The 25,765-nt window shown below is 41.3% G+C and overlaps 2 protein-coding genes across 2 annotated transcripts; both read right to left on the reverse strand.

The window, feature by feature from the left end:
- Positions 1-2,988: 2,988 nt before the first annotated feature.
- On the reverse strand, positions 2,989-12,346 carry LOC109901132 (cytochrome P450 4V2). The gene is made up of 11 exons (XM_020497173.2): positions 12,054-12,346; positions 9,264-9,376; positions 8,463-8,548; positions 7,884-8,074; positions 7,655-7,724; positions 7,235-7,361; positions 6,797-6,970; positions 6,605-6,707; positions 4,749-4,883; positions 4,273-4,452; positions 2,989-3,361 (listed from the first exon to the last, which is right to left on the reverse strand). The coding sequence occupies exons 1-11, from the start codon at positions 12,244-12,246 to the stop codon at positions 3,192-3,194; spliced, it is 1,542 nt and encodes a 513-aa protein (XP_020352762.1). The 5' UTR covers positions 12,247-12,346; the 3' UTR covers positions 2,989-3,191.
- Positions 12,347-15,090: 2,744 nt separating this feature from the next.
- tlr3 (toll-like receptor 3) lies at positions 15,091-22,455 on the reverse strand. Its single transcript, XM_020497175.2, has 5 exons — positions 22,325-22,455; positions 21,467-21,963; positions 20,976-21,173; positions 18,589-20,441; positions 15,091-17,558 (listed from the first exon to the last, which is right to left on the reverse strand). The coding sequence occupies exons 2-5, from the start codon at positions 21,926-21,928 to the stop codon at positions 17,330-17,332; spliced, it is 2,742 nt and encodes a 913-aa protein (XP_020352764.2). The 5' UTR covers positions 21,929-21,963; positions 22,325-22,455; the 3' UTR covers positions 15,091-17,329.
- Between the last annotated feature and the right edge of the window lie 3,310 nt (positions 22,456-25,765).

Genomic DNA, 25,765 nt, shown 5'->3' on the forward strand with positions numbered 1-25,765 from the left:
TCAATTGTAAATAAGAATTTGTTCTGAACTGACTTGCCTAGTTAAATAAAGGTCACATAAAAAATTATGTTGTGGTCATTTTGTCAATGGGAACTGCCATCTATGGATTGTAATTCTATGGTTGGTTGCGGCTGTCAGTTTGCCTTAAACACATTTTTAAATACAATAGCGACAAAAAAATATAGAAGACTAATCTGTCTGTAGAAGCTACAAAACAGCTTTTGAGCTATTTCTGAATGAACAGCACTGTTTTTCAAAGTAGCTTATCTTGCTTATCTTCCTGACTATAAGATTGCACTTTGTTCATAGAACCGGGGTTACCTGAGTAACCTCCTGTAGTCACAAAATATGGTTTTATTTTTTTATTCCTAAATGTGGATCTAACTTAACTGTTTAAGCTAGAAAACATTATGACCCCATCACTGAAAGCTAATACTCTCAGGCACACATACACACAAAGGTATGTGGACACCCCTTCAAATTTTGTGATTTGGCTATTTTAGCCACACCCGTTGCTGACAGGTGTATACAATCATGCACAGCCATGCAATCTTCATAGACAAACATTGGCAGTAGAATGGCCTTACTGAAGAGCTCAGTGACTTTCAACGTGGCACCATCATAGGATGCCAAACGAGTCAGTTCGTCAAATTTCTGCACTGCTTGAGTTGTCCAGGTCAACTGTAAGTGCTGTTATTTTGAAGGCGAAATGTCGAGGAGCAACAATGGCGCAGGCATAAGGTGGTAGGCCACACAAGCTCACAGAATAGGACCGCTGAGTGATGAAGTGCCTAGCACGTAAAAATTGTCTGTCCTCGGTTGCAGCACTCACTACCAAGATCCAAACTGCCTCTGGAAGCAATGTCATCACAAGAACTGTTCGTTGGGAACTTCATGGAATGGGTTCCATTGCCGAACAGCCGCGCACACAAGCCTAAGATCACCATGCGCAATGCCAAGCATCGGCTGGTGTGCTGTAAAGCTCGCCGCCGTTGGACTCTGGATCAGTGGAAATGCCTTCTCTGGAGTGATAAATCACACTTCTCCATCTGGCAGTCCGATGGATGAATCTGGGTTTGGCGGATGCCAGGAGAACGCTACCTGCCCTAATGCATAGTACCAACTGTACAGTTTGGTGGAGGAGGAATAATGGTCTGGAGCTGTTTTTCATGGTTTGGGCTGGACAGTCTCATAGCAATACCTTGTCATTATGGGATAGTGTGTGTAGATTGATGAGGAAAATGTTTTATTTCATCCATTTTAGAATAAGGCTGTATAGTAACAAAGTGGGAAAAGTGAAAGGGGTCTGAATACTTTCCGAATGCACCAGGGTGGCTACTTTGAAGAATCTCAAATATAAAATATATTTGGATTTGTTTAAACTTTTTTGGTTCCTACATGATTCCATGTGTGTTATTTCATAGTCTTCACTATTATTCTACAATGTAAAAAATAAAGAAAAACCTTGAGTAGGTGTTCTAAAGTTTTTGACCGGTTGTGTATGTTTGTGTGTAAATATATATATATATATATACACACTATGTGTACAAAACGAAGTAACACCTGCTCTTTCCATGGAATAGACTGACCAGATGAATCCAGGTGGAAGCTATGATCCCTTATTGATATCACTTGTTAAATCCTCTTCAACCAGAGTAGATGAAGTGGAGAAGACCGATTATAGAAGGATGTCTAAGCCTTGAGACAATTGAGACATGGATTGTGTACGTGCCATGCAGAAGGTGAAAGCTGGTGCAACTATATTAGGAAGGTGTTCCTAATGTTTTGTGCACTCGGTGTATATATTCCTCTTAATGTTGTACAATCTGTATGTTTGTCCATTGGCCTGGGCTATTGGTTTGCATTCAAGTCCAGGTTGTTTTTATTGCTCTGTCAGAGTAGCCACTCATTTCAGTCAAGCTTTTTTATCATGTAAATTACATAGAATTCCTTTTTTTTTCTTCTCTCTAGCTGATTTTTTTGTGGAAATCCAATCCTCTGCTCAACTGTATGCCACTATGCAAATGTGATTATAGATGCATGGAATGCTTTTTCTCCCCCCCCCCACCACCCCCCTTGAGTTGTTTTATTCCCATTATAATAAATCATTCCATGCATTTTATAATGCGATTTATAGGGGATTTCAACTCAAAACATTCTCCCAAGGCTATGCTTGTCTACCCAGACTCATTCATGTTTGCAAGAAAAAGTTGTCTATCCTTTCTTTTGTGAAAAAGGTCAAAACCGATTTTGTACGATATCGGGCCTGTTCATTACCATGCTCCTTCCCTGACTTTAGCGTCGAGGACCTGGCATTATGATATTAAAAGGTGGCATAGTTCGGCAAGGTTATAATTCAAACCCCCAACGTAACAAATTAATGCACAAATAAGAATACTCTTATTAAAATATACTATCCAAAGAGCTTGAAAAACAAGTGAAACAGCTTTGATGTTGGTGAAAATGTTGACATGTTAAAGTAGCAACACATGTTCAAGTTAATAACACATGCCTTATAAATGAAGTTTGTGGTAAAGTGTTATCGGATAGGATAAGTATTCTTGGTAGTATAATTATGTGTTACTATGGTCTGTACCTCAGAAGCAGTGAAGGCTGGTGGGAGGAGCTATATGAAGAAGGGCTCAATTGTAATGGCTGGAGTAGATTAAATGGAACGGTATCAAACACAAAACTATGGAAACCACCTTTTGACTCTGCTCCATGTATTCCATTCCAGCCATTACAATGAGCCCGTCCTCCTATAGCTCCTCCCACCAGCCTCCATAAATAAAATAAAAAGACCTATCTGAAGTCAGTGTTGGGACAATAAATGTTCCCCTAGTTTTCCACTCGTATTTTTCACCTGGAATCTCAAAACAATTTTGGATATCAGAAACCTGTTTATGACGATTACAAGAACTTTCTGCGAGTTTTTGCAGTCTCGAGTTTCTGATTTTCCTGTAATACAGAGAGAACACGAATGCAATGTAAGCCTATGGGGTAAGGGTTTTATTCGGCCCTGTTTTAAATACTTTAAGAATGTTTCCTTCCTTCCTGCCTGGATAGTTAACCTACAGTATTGTGCTATAACTATTTACTTATACCTATCAATTAGTGTTAGATCAGCAATTACTCCCGAGGGAGGAAGGAATGGTCTGTTTTAAAAGTATTCAAACATTTCCCTAGATTATCTAGTGCTGCTGCTTCCTCTTCTCAAGTTTGATCCAGATGCCTTTCTCGGGGCGCAGTATGAGCTCCCCTAGTGGACGGAGGTCCTCGCGCTTCTGACACGCCTCCACGTTGAAGTAGCGCAAGATGGACGCCAGGATCACCTTCTCCTCCATCACGGCAAATCGCTGACCTGAGGATAGGGATGTAACCAAAGCATGTGAGGATGACATCTTTCATCGGACACACTTTTAATCGTCCATTTTGTTTTCACTATTTCAAATGCCTTATCTTCAACCTTAATCTGTAACCGCACTCCAGCAGGTGTATCTCACTGATCATCCCTAAAGCCAACACCTCATTTGGCCGCCTTTCATTCCAGTTCTCTGCTGCCTGTGACTGGAACAAATTGCAAAAATCGCTGAAGTTGGAGACTTATCTCCCTCACCAACTTCAAACATCTGCTATCTGAGCAGTTAACCGATCGCTGCAGCTGTACATAGTCTATCGGTAAATAGCCCACCCATTTTTACCTACCTCATCCCCATACTGTTTTTATTTATTTACTTTTCTGCTCTTTTGCACACCAATATCTCTACCTGTACATGACAATCTGATCATTTATCACTCCAGTGTTATGAATCTGCAAAATTTTAATTAATCGCCTACCTCCTCACGCCTTTTGCACACAATGTATATAGACGCCCCTTTTTTTTCTACTGTGTTATTGACTTGTTAATTGTTTACTCCATGTGTAACTCTTTGTTGTATGCTCACACTGCTATGCTTTATCTTGGCCAGGTCGCAGTTGCAAATGAGAACTTGTTCTCAACTAGCCTACCTGGTTAAATAAAGGTGAAATAAAATTTTTAAAACATTATTAAAGTAGCGAGAGCATGTGAGGATGACAACCTCATCGGACACACATTTAGAGGCCCACTGTCGTAAAAAGTCTATGTTCCAAGCTGGTAAAAGATAGCCTGAGATTGATAAATACGAGTGATGTTCTACAACAACGTGACAAATCTTATGTCGTTGATTCTCAAAATGTTCTAAAATGTAAGCATTATTTAGTTGAATGACTTGAATGTTTCCTGTTCTCACCGATGCAGTTGCGGAGTCCAGCAGAGAAGGGGATGAAGGCATAAGGATGTCTCCCAACGCAGTTTTCCGGCATGAAGCGTTCCGGGCGGAACTCTTCAGGCTGGGGGAAGTAGCGCGGGTCGCGGTGAAGGGAGTAGGGCATGATGATGGCATTGGCACCTTTGGGAACCTTGAAACCATCTACAGGCGCAAAAATGTGAAACAATTTAGGTTATTAGGTCCACAAAATGTAGACGTGAATAAATTAACACAACCACAAAAAAAAAGAACTAAACAAGATGATTGAAATGGAAAGGCGCTGGATAAATCAGGGTCGTAGGTTCATCTTCCACATGGCATAGGCCACCCATTGTGAATATGTACATTAATTAGTATGAATTAAAAGTAGTGTATGGCTAAATCCTGTAAATGTAAATCAGTTAGAAAATGAATGACAGACTGAAATAAACATTAATGGTTAAGAATGTGTCACTCACTGATGTGGCAGTCTTCACAGATGCTGCGGGCGAAGAAGGGGACAGAGGGGAACAGGCGCAGGGACTCTTTGATGACACACTCCAGGTAGTGCAGCTTCTTCAGATCCTCTGTGTTTATTGGCCGGTCGGACACACCTGAGCAGGGGGGGGGGGGGTACAAGACTGCAGGTTACATCCCATTATATATGTTCCTTGATGATGGGGCAATCGGACATAGCTATGAATGGGGGGGGGGCCCAAAAAAATGGATGTTACACCGTATTATGAATGTTCTGCGGTGATGGGGCAATCGGACACAGCTACGAATGGAGGTAGAGGAATGGATGTTATGTTCTTCTGTCATCGATCATGGTAACTACACCGAACCTGCATCTACTGTCAAAGAGATACTCGTCATGGTAATATTGGAATGCTCGTTTGGATGCCAGGTCTGCCATGGCAGGGGTGGAAGACATTCCAAAATCGCTTCACAAATCAGGCTATTACTGTATACAACCGCCAATTTTGATATGCCACAGAGCCTAATTCAGTTCATTAAATACATTCAGCTTTGGTGAGACTTTCCACACTTTCCCCACTGTGCTTGAACTCGCTTTGACCTGTGAGAGAAGGATTTGAACGCGAGTCAAGGCGGATAAGAACCAAAAGTGATGTAATGCGATAAGAGAAGCGAGTATAGTGACGGGAGACTATGGGATTAGAATTACCAAGTACTTCCTGCAGAACCTATGGTCTAGCAGTAATGCGACCATCTTCTCTAAATCTTCTCTAAATACTTCTCTCTAAATACTTCAAGTGCAATAAAACTCATTCCACTGAGGGCCGAGTGGCTGTGGGGTTCTCACTCCACCTTGTACTTGATTGATGAGGAACTCCCCATACTGTACCTGGCTGTCTATGGCTTAACTGAAAGGAAAAAAACTAAAACCTGCAGAAACTAGGCCCTCCATGGAATGCGTTTGACTCTACTGCATATGCATTATGATAGAACCATGCAAGAAAATGTTGGATTCTGTTGTTTTTTTTAACTTAAAATGGCCCCAAATAAGCAAATGTAAAATATTATTTAGGAGTGTTTTTTTAAGTGTAATTTTAGGATGTTTTGCCGTATGGCAACACTGCGACAACGGTAAAAATATCTATATATTTTTTACCCTAAAAAAACTATTGATAACATACAATTTTTTATTTTCTTATATAAATGAGGTGTTTGAATTATAATTTGATTGTTTTTATTTCCTCACAGTATCATATTTATTTTGTTCTTGTAAAAAATAATATACTCTGGCCATATTTATTTTTAAGTAAATAAGATTATTCTAATGTTATTGAAATTTAACAGAATTGTTTTATACACCCATATATAGCAAAAATATTATATTATTACCCAAAAAATACAGAAAATGATGATTTCACTGTGTTTTGCTTGGCCCCTGTCACCTGAATTGCAGTTCCACTATCGCCAAGTGTTGCCATTTGCCAACAAATGCATTTGGTCAATTTCCCGATAACAAATTCTAGGGAAATTGTATTTGATGTTTAATATCACCTCTTAACTAACATGAGATCGAGTTCACATTTTTAATTGCAGGGGAAATGTAAAAAATGATTGTTTTATGAGAACAATGTGAATGACATGTATGCGCCTGGGAAAGGAAGGGTGCATGTCATGTGACTACCAAAGCACATAATTGGCTATTTTACACACTGCCCCCCCCCCCCCCCCCCCCCCCCTCTTCTGTAAAAAGCAATGGTGTTTGTATTTTTTTATTCAGGGAAGAAATGGGTGAAGATAAATTATATGTTGCCATACGGCAACAGCAGGCAATAAAGGGTTAAAAAGAGGGTTGGATTACCGAACACCTCCTGAAGCTCTTGTTGAACCTTCCTCTGAACCTCTGGATGGGAGCCCAGCAGGTGAATGGCCCAATTCATGGCTGCGGCTGTAGTGTCATGACCCTGTAAGACGGGGACAATAAAAACATCACCAATGATACATCTGGAACACATTCTACATGGAGCATGTGATAGTGGTTTTGATCTCTGACCCTGAACATGAAGGTGTCCACTTCCTCCTGGATGTCCTGGTGGGTGAGCTTGTTGCCCTCCTCGTCCGTGGTCTTCAGCAACATGTCCAGGAAGGCCCGCCTCTTCCTCATTCCCTGGTCTGATTCGCTGTCCGACTCGATGTAGGCGATGTATTCCGCCCTCTCGTAGATGACCTGGGGTGTTTTCAGTGAAAACATTTGATGTGTTTCTGAACCTTGCAGATAGAAATGTAATGAATAGAGCTGACAGGACTTCTTATTCTATGGTATAGACAATCATTGATGTTCTACACAATACATTTCTATCTGAACATTCTGTAATGGTCATCCTTCTGAACAGGCCCTTGGCTGGATGAATGGGGTCTGATGGATGACAGCATATTTCCCTGGGTGCAGCTAAATAGTCAAAAGCCCATTTTTGATTGGCTGATGACTCACATTGGAGGTGAAGGAGTGGAGGACCTTGAGACTCCTGTTGTGCTCCCAGCCCTCGCCAAAGTAGTTGTAAAAAAAGTCAGGCCAGAACCACGGCATCCTCTGTCGCCGTGTGATGATGTCACTCATCCTGGGGACAGTAGGAGGGATGCAAGGTAGAGTAAATTATGTTCATTTGATACAATTTGATTCCACTCTATTACATTTTCTGCAATTAATATTATCCCCAAACGTCTGTTTATTTGTAGCACTTACAGAGTATAACATGTGTGGTACAAGATGGCTACTACTTGCAACCAACTACCATGAGAGAGAGAGAGATATGCAGGGACAGGGAGCAATGGTTGGCTGTCAATGCCCTCTACTCCAAAACAAAACCGGGCATGACAACGTCTGTCTGTTGCATTCAGGACGAGGACTCACTTGTACACACATCGGACATACTCTGAGTCATAGTTACTCTGAGCGTAGATTTTCTTCCCCATTGCAGTCTCTGAAAGGAAAATCATATGCAGAGATATTTATTGCAAGATTGGTAGCAATTTTGATATCTTTTTAGTTGATTTGAAATGGCCACAAGAATGTGAAATCTTTTTAGCCCACTGAGCCTTTGGACCCGCTAGAACCACCCCACATCCAGACCCGGACTCACCACAGATGATGTCGAGAGCACAGAGGGTGATGTGGTTGAAGCAGTTGAAGGGGCCCTTGCCTGCCTCCTTGTCCAGCTTCTCCACCAGCACCTCGGCCTGCTCGTTCATCACCTCCAGGAACTCCGTCAGGATGGAGAAGTGGAAGGTGGGGGTGAGCAACTTCCGCCGCCGCCGCCACTTGTCCCCCGTGCTGGGGAGAGGGCGGTGGGGAGCGAGGGAGGATGGGGGGGGGGAGAAATAGAGGAAGAGAGAGAAAGAGAGGGAGGGTGACAAAGAAAGAGTGAGACAGACAGACAAATAAAGAGAGGGGGAGCAGGGAGATGCAGAACAAGTGACACAGAGAGACAAACGATGGAGTTCAGAAAATATGGAGGGAATGTGTTGACTGGAAAGTATTGACGTTTCTCAGAATGTATTGTTCTTTGTCATAAAATAAGGAAGTGTTTTCCCAAGACTTGTCAAAGGCTTATCTAAGAATTCCACGTTCCTATCTTGCGTTATAATACATATTTTCTGTCGTCTCAAATGCATATATACTTTTGATCTTTCTCAAATGCGATCTGTTTTGAAACACCCACCTGGTTAGTAGACCAGTGCCGAGCCAAGGGTGCAGGAACTTGTAAGCATAGGCCTTGTCCATATGAACAGGGTTGTTAAGAACCGTCTACAGAATCGAATAGAATCAAATAGAAAATAGAATAGAATATGGTTGGCCGGATGTATTTCTCTGAGGGAATGTTGGTCATTGGCATGGCATCATCAACAGACAGTTAACAGTTAATACAAAAAAAACAAGTACATAAAAATAATTGTTAAAGTTAATTATTTTTGCTTTAGTAAATTATGTTTTTTATGGAAAATTCAACTCTTCCTCTAGTATAGCCACGCTATTGTTTTTTTTACTGCTGATCAGTAATTATTTGTTATTCTTCTCTCTTACTTCTTGGGGGGTATTTTCTTAAAACTGCATTGTTGGTTAAGGGCTTGTAAGTAAGCATTTCATTGTAAGGTCTACACCTGTTGTATTCGGCGCATGTGACAAATACGTTGATTCTGATTTAGTATTCAATACAGTCTGTGTTTGCATTGGTACGCTTAAACCCAAACCAGCAGGCCTGAATGGGTTTTGATATTTGATAGCAGTAACCATATATCAGTTGTCAGGCTACCTGAATGTGGTGTAATTACTAACTTATTTATGGAGAGTAGATTTCCATCTCCGGAGTGAAACGATGTAGTGTTCAGTAGACAGAAATGTTGAGGTTTCAAAACAAGTGTGACACCAACTTGTAATGTGTCACCCTATTTAAACATTTTGTAAAACATTCAGGTGTTATGCATCAAGTTGATTCAAGTCAATTCTTTGATTAATAGCCTACCTCAATGGTTTCTGCATGGAACAGAACGAGGAAGGGTACTGGTCCGATCCAAATCTTCAACAGTGGGGAGTCCCTGAACTGCTCTGTGTAGCCAATGACTTGACGGAAAAAATCTGAAACCAAAGAAAGATAACTCTGAAGTCATTCACTAGTTCATGCTTCTGACTGAGGTAATAGTAGATACATACAGTTGAAGTCGGAAGTTTACATACACTTAGGTTGGAGTCATTAAAAATCATTTTTCAACCACTCCACAAATTTCTTGTTAACAAACTATAGTTTTGGCAAGTCGGTTAGGACATCTACTTTGTGCATGACACAAGTAATTTTTCCAACAATTGTTTACAGACAGAATATTTATCTTTTAATTCACTCTATCACAATTCCAGTGAGTCAGAAGTTTACATACACTAAGTTGACTGTGTCTTGAAACAACTTGGAAAATTCCAGAAAATGATGTCATGGCTTTAGAAGGTTCTGATAGGCTAATTGACATCATCTGAGTCAATTGGAGGTGTACCTGTGAATGTATTTCAAAGCCTACCTTCAAACTCAGTGCCTCTTTAAACTGAGTTTAAATGTATTTGGCTAAGGTGTATGTAAACTTCCGACTTCAACTGTATGTAGGTAGATTGGGAGAGCAATGAATGAATGACTGAATGATTGAGTGAGTGTTCGAAGCTCCCCTCCCTAAACTACAGTCCTCTCGTCTCTCTTCCCTTCTCCTCGGTCCTCTCTTCCCACGTCTCCTCTCCTTGCTCAATTCCGGCATTGAACTGCAGTGCGATCCCTATGAGGGGGTATGGGCCTTCAATCTCTGGTATGGACTTCATCTCCCTCCATTTATACAGGTAACTGCTGAGTAGCTGGTAGGTGACATAGGTCAGCATTGCAAAGAAGAGGCTCACCCCCAGCAGTTCCAAATTGTAAGCCCCCAAAACGATCACCATCTCTGGGTAGTACGTGGCCTAAACATCCACACTGGATGTCTGAAACCTGCTGGCTTCACCTAATGTCAGGTGGACTTTAATCCTGACCTGTTCCCCAAATGTCCCTGTCATTCCGGCTGCTAGTTATGATGAATGATTAACCAATAGTGAGGGGGGAGGAGGTAAACATGGATGTTTATTAAGGGATACTATTTTTGTCATGCACACAGGAACACTTAAATATGCAAACAAACACACATACTGACAAATATTGAATACATTTGTGATGTTTCACTTGGAAATAATAATTTTAGATGTTGCTTACAATGCTGCCCTGCACATTTATAATTCTCTAGAATCTAGATCGATGCTTCTTCTTTATGAAGTTATAGAAGAAGAAAAAACATAGCTTTAAATAGTAGCTATTTAATAGTAGCTTTTCAAACCATAGCTTTAATAGTTGGTCGCCCATTCCTTGCCCGTAAAGTTGGGCCCTCTAATGTAATGCAGTCACAAGGTCTAATGCCCCGTATACATCTCATTACTCCATACTTCATTTTCACGCAATCTTGTCCTGTTACTGGACGGAGAGCATAGGATTTCACAACGCAAGACAATATGGAGGCTAGTCTCTCGTCAGCGATCGCATTTATTTTTTGGAGATTGCAAATATGACCTTTTCATTCAAGACAGGATAAACATATTGTTTCAGGTGATAATAAAACATGTTTTGTCAAGTTACTTTTTCTCAACTTGTTTCTCTAACTTCTAGCAAGTCACGCTAGCGTACAGATTAGCTAGCTAAAAGCAAGGCTAGGTTGACGATACTGTAGCTAGCAACTGCCACCTAATAATGATCAAAAACAAACGTCAGTACCATCACAATAAACTTAAGTGAGAGGCAACAGTCATGTAATATAATTGGTTAACAGTATTTAACATTACTATTAAAATAGTATTCACTTATAGGAGTGGGTAATTGTTTACAAGTTGCTAGCTTTCCCATAAAGCCATCACCGAAAGCCACACATTTTCATCTTCTTCTGTGGTTTGGTAATTTCCTGTTCTATTGACAGACTCTGGCTGCGCTAAAGATGACACAATGGTGCAAGAAAAATCGTATGCGGAATCCGTTTCGCAATAGAGCCTTCAAAGCAAGGGGGAGCACAATGTTGCTGCTGTGATACCACTCCATTGCGGACGGTCCCCATTGAAATGAATGACATCCAGCGCAACGCAATGGACTGCTCAGGTATAATGTGAATGAGGCTTACAAGCCTGGTGCACACCAGTTGTGTCAAACTGTATGTGTTCCGGCAGAAGTCCATTCATTCCAATGGGAGGAAAATTGGCACAATTGCGACTCATCTGCCAGACTAGGATGCAGTGCCTGGCACTGCAGTGCAGTGTTGTATGCATTGGAGTTTTTCCAACTTTTGTGCATTGCTTTGCCGTGCGGTATCAGGAACGGAAGTAGATAAACCACAGAAGTTGCTAATGTGTAGCGTGATCATTGTTGTTGTGATGCGCCGCATGGATTGTGAAGACTGTCACATTTACACGAGTCTCACTCAGTACAGCAACAATGCAGACAATATATTGGGTTTATAACAAGTCTCATTTCTAGGACAGATTAACATGATTCACCGATCAAATGGGATATTTGATTCACAAATCTTTTGAATCAATGGATTTATTTTCTCTCGTGTTAACAAATACTTCTTCAAATTATTATGGAAAGGCTGGCATCATTTGTCATCATGGTTAGAACCCAAATGTTAAACTAATAAAAGCAACCCCTCTTCAAAATACCCTTCTCAACTCCTTTCCCCCCCTCTCCTCATAACCTCTCCTCTCTCACCTCCGGCGTTGGATTTGAACTGCAGTGCGTTCCCTATGAGGGGGTATGTGCCTTCAATCTCTGGTATGGGCTTCATCTCCCTCCATTTATACAGGTAACTGCTGAGTAGCTGGTAGGTGGCGTAGGTCAGCATTGAAACGAAGAGGCTCACCCCCAGCAGCCCCAACGTGTAAGCCCCCAAAACTATCGCCATCTCTGGGTAGTACGTGGCCTTTAACAACCTCCAAATGAATGTCTGAGACCTGCTGGCTACATTTCATATCAGGTGGACTTTAATCCTGACCTGTTCCCCACTTTTCCCTGATATCCCGGCCTCTAGTTATGAATGATTAACCAGTAGGGAAGGGGTAAGAGGTAAACCTGGATGTTCATCAAGAGATAGTATTTTGTACTGTCATGCACCCTCATATAGTACACAGGACAAAAAAAGTATGAAAATGTATGCACTCACTATTTATTGTAAGTTCTGCTAAAGGACTAAAATGTAAAATACAAATGTAAACATGCAGACACAGACAGGTGCACACACACATTTGTTTCATGCGCACACACACACACTCAGATGCTAACTCCCTATCATAACACAGCAACGTTTTAGTCACAGTCAGTTATAAACCAAAACATGGTTAAAACTATCATTTTCATATCATGGATGGTCAGTCCTTGAATCCATAGCTATGTCTATAAAGTTGAGTGGTTACATTTTCCAGCCCAATCAGCTTTTTACCAAAACAGTGGCAGCTTGACCGCTGTTGTTATTGTTGTTGTATGAACGGCAGATTGCATCTTTAAAGTGGGGGGGGCCTCCAAAATATTTAGGAGTCACACCAGGTCTGAAGAAGTTGCCGTGCCACGAATCTCCATACAGCAACCATGCAGACTATATTGTGTTAATGAGAACAGCCTAATTTCTAGGACATTTGGGACAAACAGATTAACGTGATTCACCATTCAAATTGGATATTGTATTCACATATCTTTTGAATCAATTTATTTATTTTTCTTTCTTTAATGCTACAAATGTATTTCCTAAAGATATTATGGATGGCATAATTTAAGTTTTCATGGTTAGAAGTTTCCCAGTGTTGAATTGATAAAAAGCACACCCTCTTCAAAATTCTCATTCTTATATAGAAAAAAAAGATATACACCTTACCTCTCGCATTACCTTTAAATGACAGAGTACTGCCCAGAAACAGGTAGCTTGGACTTATCCCTGGTATTGGTTTCATCTGGGTCCATCTGTGCAGAGAGCTGCTGAGGAACTGCCAGGTGAAGACGCCGGTCAATATGGTCAGGAGTAAGACCAAAACGATCAAACCAATCAGCACCGATATCCACAGTCATCTTGGTTAGTTAGGTGGTGGTCCAATATTGACTCATAAATGTACATTTGCTTCAGAGTCTCATTCTTTCGCAATAGCAGACAAAAGGTTCCGTGTAATTATGGAAAGATATCCAACCACTGACCTTGTAATTCCCCTTGGTCAGTGGTTGGTCAGAAATCGGGTAGGCTACCCCTACGAGTACACCTGAAGTGAGCCACAATAGCAGGCTACTAATACAGTCAACTTGCTTAGGATGCAGGCCCCCTCGGCAAGCCACAGTGAGATGCCCTTAAAAAAGGGGTGTTACTTTTGTAGCGAATGAAGGGGGAAGAGCTATGATTGAAGCTTGAAAAAGTATCAAATCGGGAAAAGGGGCCCACATGCAATCCCCAAAACAAATCGGGTGGGTGTTGGACTTCCAATGAAGGCCTTGGATACTTTGCAATCTAAGGAAGGAAGGAGGGAGGGAGGGAGGTCTGGGCTTGAACTAGCAACCCGGCAGCGTAAGTGTCATTTGGGCCTCTAAGGTCTTAAGGTCCAGACCTCTTGGAAGGACTTTGTGATATCACACAAGGGAACATTTCATTCTTAGGATGTATTTAAAAAAAATCAATAGTACATTTCCATACTCTATACCCCGCCAACTCAACTCTGGACCTGGAAGCCAGTTTTACTGGATTTTTTCATTGTTCCCTTCTAATCAGGGACTGATTTAGACCTGGGACACCAGGTGTGCACAATTATTAGGTAGAACAGAAAACCATCAGGCTCCGGATCTAGTGGGGTAAGAGTTGATGACCCCTGCTCTATACTATTTCCAAACATTTGACACACATAAAGGACTCTGGCAAGACTAGCCCTTGATGGGCTAAAAGAGATCCGAATAAATAAGCATAGTCCAATGTGTCCCCCCAAGCATATCCAAATAGGGTAATATCACGTAGAGTATAATACAGAACTGATGAATTACTGGCTGCTTATGAATGAAAATATGATTGTCAAAAACTGGCTGAATCAATGTTGTTTCCACGTCATTTCGACCCGAAAAATCTCTTGTAATGATGTTGAATCGATGTGGTAAACTGCTTGGATTTATTTTTTTCCCCACCCAACTTTGAACCTAAATCCAATGACATGGTGAATTGTTTTTGTTGATTTGACAACTCAACCAATTGTAAATCAAAACTAGATTTTAATGGTTTGTGCCCAGTGGGAGTGTTCATTATCAATTGAACCAGGGGAGAAGGTTAATCTACCAGCTGTATCTTGGTAGCAATTAGCCTGCGAATGAGGTTGTTGCTAATATAAATCCAACACGTGTGAGAAAGGACAGTGTTTATCCCTTTTTCCTCCCTTTCTTAATCCACAAACCCTTGAAGTAAGCCGCCTTTCTTTAAAATGAGCAACGTTGAGTTATTCCTCTCCTTTAAAAAAAATTCACGTTAAGAAATGTTTTAAGTGACCCTTACTGTCAGGGTCCCATAGTTCCTGTGCCGTTGGTTAGAAGTCCGTTTTAAGGATGAGGCCAGAAGCTGGCTAGTTTTTGAAATGCTTTTTTATTTTTTTAAGTTATTCCTCAAAATAAAAATAAAAATGGGAGAATGTCACATTTAAAACCTAGCTTTTTCCTCGACCACTTGAGGGCAGAGGATTTCTGTTCATTTGTTAATTTTTTCACAAAGTTTTGAAGTAAAGACTAATAATACGAATGTCAGAATCCAACTTTACTGAAAACTTTAAAGACATGCTGAATAGCATACAGATGGGAAAAACAACGTGTTCAAATATACTTGCAGTTCACTCAAATCAACACTACGTCTCATGCGACAAATACAAAGAGATTTTGGTTGAACCATACTCTATTAAAACAAAATTGTAACTTTCAAGTAAGTGTACAAAAGTGCTGAAACAAAAATATTTAAAATAGAGTTGTCCCAAACACCTAACCTGAAATTACCTAATTAAAGCAGTTCCCACAGTGGAAAAACAAGAATATGTAGGTTTGTTAAATGTCAGATGAACTTAGAACTTTTGGTTATGAAGAGAACATGACATGGTTAATGAGTGCAATAGTGGGTTATTTTACAGTGTAGTTGTAATACTCCTGCTAGCAATACTAAAGTAATGCTGTAAAATAACCCTACTGTAATTGACCATGAAACCACATTTTAAAGCATTTTGTTAAGTCAATGATCTACTCTGTCAGTGTTCTGCGAATCACCTTGTAAATAACTACTCATTATGATTTGTAGATCCGTGTAACGGCGTTCTTCGTTTGTTGAAGGAGAGTCGGACCGAAATGCAGCGTGGTGGTTAATCATTAATGAAAACTAATGACGATACATGAAATAACTTATAAATACAAAAAACAACAAACGGAACGCGAAAACCTATTACAGCCTATCTTGTGAAACTACACAGAGACAGGAACAATCACCCACGAAATACAAAGTGAAACTCAGGCTACCTAAATACGGTTCCCAATCCGAGACAACGAGAATCACCTGACTCCGATCGAGAACCGCGCCTCAGGCAGCCAAGCCTACACTAGACACACCCCTAATCAACCACAATCCCAATGCCTACAAAACCCCCAATACGACAACACAATAACCCATGTCACACCCTGGCCTGAACAAATAATTAAAGAAAACACAAAATACTAAGACCAAGGCGTGACAATCAGTCAACGATCAGCGGCAGCTCTCTGCACAGATGGACCCAGATGAAACCAATCATGGTTTCAATTGACTGATAATTCACTTACAATTAGTGATATGTGTTATTTTCTTACCAAGCTAAATGACGTTAGATAATTTAGCTTGCTAAGATTTTTTAAATGTTTTCTTATCATTTAACTTGGTAAGAAAAAACATTATTTGAAAATATATTTTTCTTATCAATCCCTCAATATTCTAAGATATTTAGGCTTGCTTAGATTTCACCTTTTGCATGTCACTCGGCTACTGAAACAGTACACTTACTTTCTCATTCAGCGGTTAAATGAGACTTGCAATATTGCACACTTTCCAGTGTACACTTCCTTTTATCCTCGACCATTGTTTGAAACCTACAGTATTGTACTTTCAAGTACACTTCCTTAAAATCTTAGCCACTGAATGAAAGCTACAGTCGTGCACACCGCTAACTTTACAATGAGAGCAACAGTTTTGCACACTTTCCACAACCTTGTACCCACTGTCATTATTTAAGAAATATAGCCAAGTATTACATAAACGTAATAATACCGCAGGGCTCTCCAGAGGGTGGTGCGGTCAGATGTCCTGGAGGGCACACTGCCTGCCCTACAGGACATCTACAGCACCCGGTGTCACAGGAAGGCCAAGAAGATCGAGGACCTCAGCCACCCGAGCCACGGCCTATTCACCCGCTACAGTCTAGAAGGCAGAGACGGTACAGGTGCATCAAAACCGAGAGACTGATAAAACAGCTTCTATCTCCAGGCCTTCAGACTGTTAAACAGTCACTACTAGCCGGCCTCCGCCCAGTATCCCGCTCTGAACTTTAGTCACTGTTACTAGCAGGCTACCACCTGGTACTCTACCCTGCACCTTAGAGTCCTTGAACACTGGTTGCTATAATAATGTTACATCCTGTTTGACACACTTCAAATGTACAGTATATACTGTATTCAAGTCTAGGCTTATCCAATTGAACTACTGCTGTGCACACCTTTTCTATTCATATAGTGTCCATACACACCATCAAATGCACAGTATATATTCATAATCCAAACTCTGACATTTCTTTCTTTACATTTTGGGGATTTGTTTGTATTGCTAGGTATTACTGCACTGTTGGAGCTAGAAACATAAGCATTTCCCTGAACCTGTGATAACATCTGGAAAATGAGAACGCGACCAATATATTTGATTTGGCTGAAGTAAAATTGTCAGTACACTTCTAAGCATAATGGCATGGAGAAAGTTACTGCACTCGGTTGGTGGTGCCCAGGGCGATGCGGAGCCTCTGGTGGAAGGCGGGCACCCTCTCCCTCTGCAGGGGCCAGTTGAGGAGGCAATGTGGACGAAGCATGCCCCTGCGCAGGAGCAGACAGCGGGACAACCTGTAGTCCTGCACGTCCTCCAGGAAGACCAGCACCACCGAGTCCCGGCTGTCCTCGATCACCTGGTGCAGGGCGTGGTGGGCCATGAACCTGGGGGGGAAAGGGAGAGAATGGTGGGAGGTGAGGGGAGGAGAGTGAAAGGAAATGGGAGGAAGTGGTTTCCAGGGAGAGGAAAGGGGAGAAACGCAGAGAGACAGAAGAGGGCATTTGTCAGAGCGGGCAAATAAAAGATGCTCAAAGTACCGAAGCGTAACAGGAATTACATTTCAGATCTCAATCATATACATGTAACACTTATCCAGAAAGACTTGCAATCAAATCAATCAAAAGGGTGAAACATGAAGTGCTAGAATAAAATACAATCAAATAAAAAAAATGATATGAAAAAAAATCAATGAATGGCAACATTTAACACTGGTTTATACTGTACTGTTAGAGCAGGTTTCAAGAACACAGATTAAGCCAATAACCTCAACACTTCAAGGGTTTAGACAGAAACACCTGCCTTGGATCAGTGCTGTGGTGATACTTTAAATATACATTCTTCACTTAGACATTCTTTGAGCATTATGGTCCATAGCCAAAAAACAAAAAGGTAATGAGTTCAGAATAATTGCATTTTACATTTATGTAATTTAGCAGACGCTCATATCCACAGCGACTTGAGTTGTGGGTGTACTTACATAGTTTACACATTAATAGAATCTTTCGAATTATTATTGAACTGATTGTTTTTGTTTTTTTCAATGAAGAAATGGTTATCCAGACGCTAAGATAATTTTCGGTGTAAAATGTTTTTTTTTACTGCTTGTTTGAGTTTCATATCTTCTTCCAGAATTGCCCGAACTCACTTACCCACTTCACACAGTCTCCACTTCCCCTGTTTGAGTAAAACTTGTTCAGTTAAATTTTAAAACAGAAAAATCATGGTATTATTACTATAATAACACATTAAAACGTCAACATGATTTACTTTAATTTCCTGAAATATCCCTGCAGATTTTCCAACCACTGTCCTTATCAATGTTCTCTTTTCCATGACCAGTGACCACACATGCTCTACCAACGTTTATGTAATGTGAATGTTCGAAAAATATATATCAATGTTCATTCTACTTACTGTCGACACATGGAGTCTTCGAGAAGAGTTTCGGTGACCACAAATAGTATTTTCCTGGACCTTCTCATATTCTCCACAATGGACTCCAGTCGCGAATCACCTGGCACTGCATCTCGATCCTGCAGATAAAATGTATACCCTTGTTCTTCCTCTAGAGGGAGCAAGCTTCGTTCCACCCAGGTTTTATCCTTTGCAGCATGAATGACGTACGCGTCGTAGTTGAACTCTCTCCCCTCCCTGGAACTGGCATCGCTCAATCCGAGCGTACGGTTGATCAGAACGTTCCAGTAGAACTGAATCCTCCAACCCTGGAAGCGCACTAGGAGTGAGGTCACCATTAAAGTCAGGACCGCAGTGCTGGTGAGCACGTAGAGCGCCTGGAATGGTGTCATGTCCAGGCAGGAGAGCCTGTCAAACTCCATGATCGAGCGGTTGTAGTAGGCTTGCGGCGTGTTGCACACATACTCATCCCTGAGGCCCGGCACACTGGCGTTTGTTCCGTTCAGCCACGCCACAAACCACAGGATGCTCTCGCAGGTGCAGTCGAACGGGTTCTTCTCCATGACCAGCTGGCTGAGGTTGCCCAAAGCCGGCCCAAACACTTCCTTCCTCACCGACGTGATTAGGTTCTTCTGGAGCCGAAGCACCCGGAGCGACCTCAAGTCGTTGAAGACTGAGTCCCTGAGTTGGTTCAGGATGTTCCCACTGAGGCTGAGCTCTTGAAGGTTGGTTAATCCATGAAGGGCCTCATCGGGGATCTCATCCAGACCGTTGAAGTCCATCTCCAGGGCAACAAGGCTGCGGAGCCCCCTAAGAAACAGCACCGGCCCACCCGGGTTAGCACTCTTCCACAGCCGGGCCAAGTTGTTGTGCTGAAACTTCAGCACCTTCAGATTCTCTAGTCCATCAAGAAGATCAATTTTTATGTTGGCGATGTTGTTGTTGCTGAGGTCCAGGATGGTGAGGTTGGACAGAGGCTTGAACGGAGAGGTATTCATATACGGGGTGCTGGTCAGAGCTCTCCCCAGCATCAGAGTCCTGAGAGCGGGCACATGGACGAACGACATAGGGCTGAGGGTGAGCTTCTGGTTGCCGTTAGAGAGGTAGATCTCCTGTAGCTGGCCCAAACCCTGGAACTCTTTCCCCGTCAGGGTCTGGGAGATGGAGTTGTTGCCCAGCAGAAGGGTGGTGAGATTGCCCAGGCTGGAGAAGGCTCCAGGGTCTAGACGGGAGATTGCTGTGCTTGTAAGCTTTAGCATAAGAAGTGGTGAACCTGCGAGGGACACAAAGGTCTGGTTGGTGATGATTTTGAGCGACATGCAGCTGGTCCCACTCAGGTGGAGTTGGCGGAGACTCATCAAACCCGCAAAGGTGAGCACCGAGATGTTTCGAAAGGCAGTATTCTCCATGCTCAGGCTCTCCAGTGCCCCTAGTGGCTGGAAGGAGAAGTCGTCAATAATAGGGTAAGAAGAAGTGTGACTCTTCACCAGCGCCATATTCAGGTTGAGCCGTGTCAGATACCCCAGCCCGTTGAAAGTGTTCTTAGTCAGGCGCTTGAGGTTGTTCTGCTCCAGAGAAAGAACTTCCAGCATGGACAGCCACTGGAAAGAACCATCCCCGATCTTAGCTATGCTGTTGTGGGATAGATCCAAAGTAGTGAGGTGGGTCTTCCCCAGGCCTTTGAAGGTGGTGTTGTCTAGTGTAACTAGCTGTGTCTTCTGGAGGGAGAGGCTGCGGATCGCTGTCCCAGAAAGCTCTGTGCAGAGTTTAGACGTGAGTGAAGGGCCAAGTTTGCTCCCATTCATGACTAACTCATATATGCTTGCAATGGGCTTCAAGCAATCAGGCTCAAACTGCAAGGGGGGGAAACACTGATTAGTTGCTGCACAAGATGCTGCCATAGACTGTAGATACGTTGTCAAAAGACCTTGAACCTACTACTTCCTACTTATTTATAGCATCCCATTGGGCACAAACTGGTTCAATCAATGTTGTTTCCATGTAATTTCAACTAAATTACGTTGAACCAACGTGGAATAAATGTTGAATTGTGGCAAGTGAGCTGTCGCATTATTACAATCTTTCATGTGCGGCGTTGAGTGATCCCGTTTTCACTATCATTGTATTTGTCCGGACCCTGCCTTGCTCTGTTCCTCTTTTGCCTAATTTGGCATCAATTAGTTTACTATGAAAATGTTGGTTCAAAATGCCCTAGATGTTAATTTGGTGGCTTTGCACTACGCCTAGAAAATAAGAGAGGAAACACTGAAGGGATCTAGACAACATAAACAAAAGGTGTGATTGGTTGAGCATGGTGCTTATTCCTAGTGTCAGCAGCTGAAAGCATTAACATCCTTTTATTTCCCATTTCACAGGATCTTTTGTACCTTTGCTAGAGTTGTTAGATTCGACAGGTGGAGGACTCGTAGGGATGAGGAATTACTGAGAAAATAGAAGTCATCCTTTTTGAAGGTTGATATGCTGTTGCTAGACAAGATGAGAGTCACCAGGCTTGGAAGCTGAAGGTGGGTACCCAAGTTGGCTGTCTTCAGGTCATTTTTGGACACGTCCAGCAGTGTCAGACTCTGGTGAAAAATGGAAAGATATTCTAAGAGGGTTTGAGAGAAAATGTAACTGAGGCAACTGCAATCAAATCATAATTTGCCTATGGTTTAGGCTTGAAAGAGAATAACCCAAATTCAATTCATTGGATGGTAAATGAAAGAAACAAAATGGTCCCAAAATATTGTCCTGAAGAGTCAAGAGCATCCCCCGCTCTCTCATCTGTATCATCATCTAGTACTGTATATCATCATTATCAACACATCCACAACCCCTGCCATCCTTGTCTTCACCATGACACCAGGCAGATCCCTACCTGTAAGGCAGCAAAGGGGTCTCCCTGTAGCTTCAACCTGTTGCCAGCCAGGTTAAGCTCTGTCAGATTGGTGCAGTTTCTCAGGTCCTTCTCCTTCAGCCGATGTACCTCGTTGTGCTGTACGGTCAGTGTCCTCAGCAGGCCCAGGGTCTGACACAGGCTGTCCTCCAGCTTGGTGAGGCTGTTGAAGCCCACGTCCAGGTGCACAAGCCCAGGGTAAGTGGCCAGCGATGCTGGGGGTAGCTCCACCAGCCTGTTGTGGGAGACATCCAGGCCGGTGATATTCCAGGGCAGGTTGGGCGGGATCTCCTTGAGGCGGAGGTGGCTGCAGTCCGCCCAGCCGTTTCGCACCTGGCATTCGGATTTCTGACGCTTTTGAGAGGCGTGGCATAGGGTAGGGCCAGTGATGATGTCACCCAGATTGACAGCCAATAGAATGAGGATTATATCTGGCCAATTCATGGCTTCAGATGGTTTTAACAGCGTTTTTATAAAAACTGCAAAAGAAATGGATAGGTATATAGTAAGTATATAGTAAGCAGAGCTATATAAAGAGTTAAATTATTTGTCAATTAATATTTGTAAACAGGTTTGGCAACGTATTTTTATATGGTGATTTATCATGAGTCATCAGCGAGAGAGAGAGAAAACAAACATAGTGCAACTGTATACTATATGGGAGAAGCTATCAGAACCATTGTGTCATATTGCACACAAGATAATCACAATCTACATTTTGATCAATTGAAACAGTTAAACTGACAACTGCTGCAAAACTCTGCAGAGCAAAATAAGCTACACATTGGCTACAGAAACCTATTTCGATTCTAACATTTGAAAGAAGAAAACTGAACATACCAGATGTCGTTTATTGAGACGGAGAGTGTTGCTCGTCTGTCATTTTGAACGTAAAAGTTGCAGAGTTATATACACAGTAAATCCGAGGAAGCATAGAAGGCTTTGAGACATGAACAGCTGCAGAGTGTTGTGGAAGTGAAATGACACGGATCCGCATATCTGTAGCAGTGCGTTGTTCCGTCAGACCACGTGCTGGCCCACAGACAATTTTCAATTTCTTCAAAAACGAAACTGGCAAGGAGTCAAAGTTTGTGGGTACATTTGGATCTTTGGCGGCCACTTTCGGTGTTGGCGGGATGGCATTGGAAAGATGACCCAAACAACTGTGCAAACTTTTTAAAGGCATCACATTTGAAAGTTTCTGGTTCATGTCTGGTTATGTTAATGTACTTTAATAGAAATGCAGTTATCAGTCATAGAAAATATGAATTATGTTTAGAAGATAGTTTTCCATAAATGTGTATTTTTTTTGCTCACTGTTAGGACACTTGAAGTAAGCCTATAGTGAAACATGTGCGTCGCTTTCATTGCCCATCCAATTACACAATAGTCTTGTGTAATTGAACTGTCTAGGGGCTACTTTCATAGACTTCCCCCACTAAGCCTAGGTTTTTGCCTTTCGATTAAAATAAATAAATATATATATATATATATATATATACAGTGGGGAGAACAAGTATTTGATACACTTCCGATTTTGCAGGTTTCCCTACTTACAAAGCATGTAGAGGTCTGTAATTTTTTTATCATAGGTACACTTCAACTGTGAGAGACGGAATCTAAAACAAATATCCAGAAAATCACATTGTATGATTTTTAAGTAATTAATTAGCATTTTATTGCATGACATAAGCATTTGATACATCAGAAAAGCAGAACTTAATATTTGGTACAGAAACCTTTGTTTGCAATTACAGAGATCATACATTTCCTGTAGTTCTTGACCAGGTTTGCACACACTGCAACAGGGATTTTGGCCCACTCCTCCATACAGACCTTCTCCAGATCCTTCAGGTTTCGGGGCTGTCGCTGGGCAATACGGACTTTCAGCTCCCTCCAAAGACTTTCTATTGGGTTCAGGTCTGGAGACTGGCTAGGCCACTCCAGGACCTTGAGACCTTCTCCAATCGGCAGTGTATCAAATACTTGTTCTCCCCACTGTATATACATAAATTAAAGCTATAGTCTGTGATTGGTGCATCAATTTGTTTACTTTTAAACTAATGATATATTGATTATTGAAGAATATAATATGTAAATGCAAAATAACCTTAGTTCAACTGAACCCAAAATATAATGGCTATTATTAATTCTAAGTACAAAAATTGACCAATTGCAGACTGCACTTTTAATAATATTTGATGAACTTAATGTCAATGACTTGTTCAGCCTTGTGATAACTGCAAAGCTCACTAAACAGGGTCGGCAGGTAGCCTAGTGGTTAGAGCCTCAGACCTGTTGTAGCCGAATAGGTTGCTGGAATGAATCCAGACCATTTCTAAACATACTGGCTGTTGTCCAGGAGATGGCGATAGTGATCAAGCAAAAAGTTCATTGGAAAATGTGTAAATGAATAAAATAAGTAGGTTGCGTAATAGAAAATGACTCAAGTCAAAGTCACTCAGTAAAACAATTTTTTAGTGAAAGTCTAAAATTATTTGGTTTTAAATATATTTAAATTTTAAAAGTAAAAATAATTTCAAATTCCTTACTTTAAGCAAACCAGACAACACCCTTTTCTTGTTGTTTTAATTTACAGAGGCACACCAACACTCAGACATCATAAACAAACTAAGTATGTGTGTTTAGTGAGTCCGCCAGATCAGAGGCAGTAGGGATGACCAGGGATGTTCTCTTCCTGTCCTGCTAAGCATTCAAAATGTAAGTACTTTTGGGTGTCAGGGAAAATGTATGGAGTAAAAAGTACATTATTTTCTTTACGAATGTAGTAAAAGTAGTTTATAAATAGTAAAGTACAGATACCAACAAAAATATCTACTTAAATAGAGAACTTCGAATGAATTGTGTAAACACGATAAACTGTTCCATTACAACAATCTACCATTTCCTTAAGTCTATTTTCACTTCCCTTTTTGGTCCATTCTTTGTGTATCGGGATTTCCCTCTCAATCCCTAAAATAGCAGTTTATCCCTTTGAAGAGTAGAGTAAGACAAAGAGTAAGACAGAATTCCACAATTTATTCCAAAATCAGCATGGCTATGAATTCATCTGAATCTAAGTAGTATAAAATAGTTTGGTATATAAACATAACTCTAATTTCTGCCTTGTCATAGTCTGAGATTTCGAACTTCTCTGTGGTAATTTTGCATCCCCATTCACACTGACTAATATGAATAAAATTATTTCAGTTGAATTTACACAAAATTACATTTGAGAGGGTTCGTTTGGCTACCAAACGTTCTGGATTTCTTTCTCTATTGCTGACCAGGAAGTGAAAGAAGACCACATTGTGAATTTACAGAACCCCATGTTTTTTTATTACCATCTGAATCAGAGGTATTGTGTCGACAAAAAACAATCTCACTCCTCGAGCTAATCCATTCCCCCGTCTCTAGGAAATCCCACAGGTTTGTGTCAAATCTAGTGATTGATAGGAGAGTCAACTATGCTATCCACTTCTCAGCACAGGTTTACTCAATTGGCTGAAATCACCAAGATTCTATAGGCAAGTGGTTTTCAGCCCCATCCATTCTGAAACATTGGCATTCAACTCTCAAAATGTACATTTTTGTTATCGTCCAGGCCAAACACACCTGTTTCAACTAATCATCAAGCCCCTGACTTTTTGAATCAGGTATGTTAGGAGTGTTAGTACTTGTAGTGGCTTCCTTACCAATTGACCGTAGCCACTGTCCAAGCCTGAAGCGTGGCTGTTTCGGACGCATACAGTCCACATAATAAGTTCCCAAAAGCCAAACGGCAAAACATTCAATGAGATCCAGGGATATGGTGCAACAACAAAAAAAGGTTAATTCTTCTTATATATAACACAAAATTATTCTCCAATCAACTTAAAGCATAGCTTACTTGAAGTGAAAATCAATAATATGGTTTATTTGTATTTATCTATCTATGTATGGTCAAAAGAATATACCGCTCCCGAGTCTAGCTAGGACTACAGTACCTTCGCCCACGAAGGCCCAACTTCCTGCCTTTATCCTATCACTAACACACTTACCACAGTACAATGAATGGGCAAGAGGGGGTGCCAAAAACGAAGGTACACTAATGCCAAAGGAATATATCTCAGTCAGGTAAATTCAGATCGTTATATATTTTTTCACATACTTTCATATATTTACAAATACATACATGTCGCTCTGTATGTTCTGTCTGTAATACAAATATGTCTAAATCGGCTCTAACAGTGCTAGTCTGGAACAAAAATGTGGAAACCGTGTTGAAAACCATTGCCACAG

The sequence above is a fragment of the Oncorhynchus kisutch genome, linkage group LG12 (assembly GCF_002021735.2).
Source record: "Oncorhynchus kisutch isolate 150728-3 linkage group LG12, Okis_V2, whole genome shotgun sequence".
NCBI classification, from domain to species: Eukaryota; Metazoa; Chordata; class Actinopteri; order Salmoniformes; family Salmonidae; genus Oncorhynchus; species Oncorhynchus kisutch.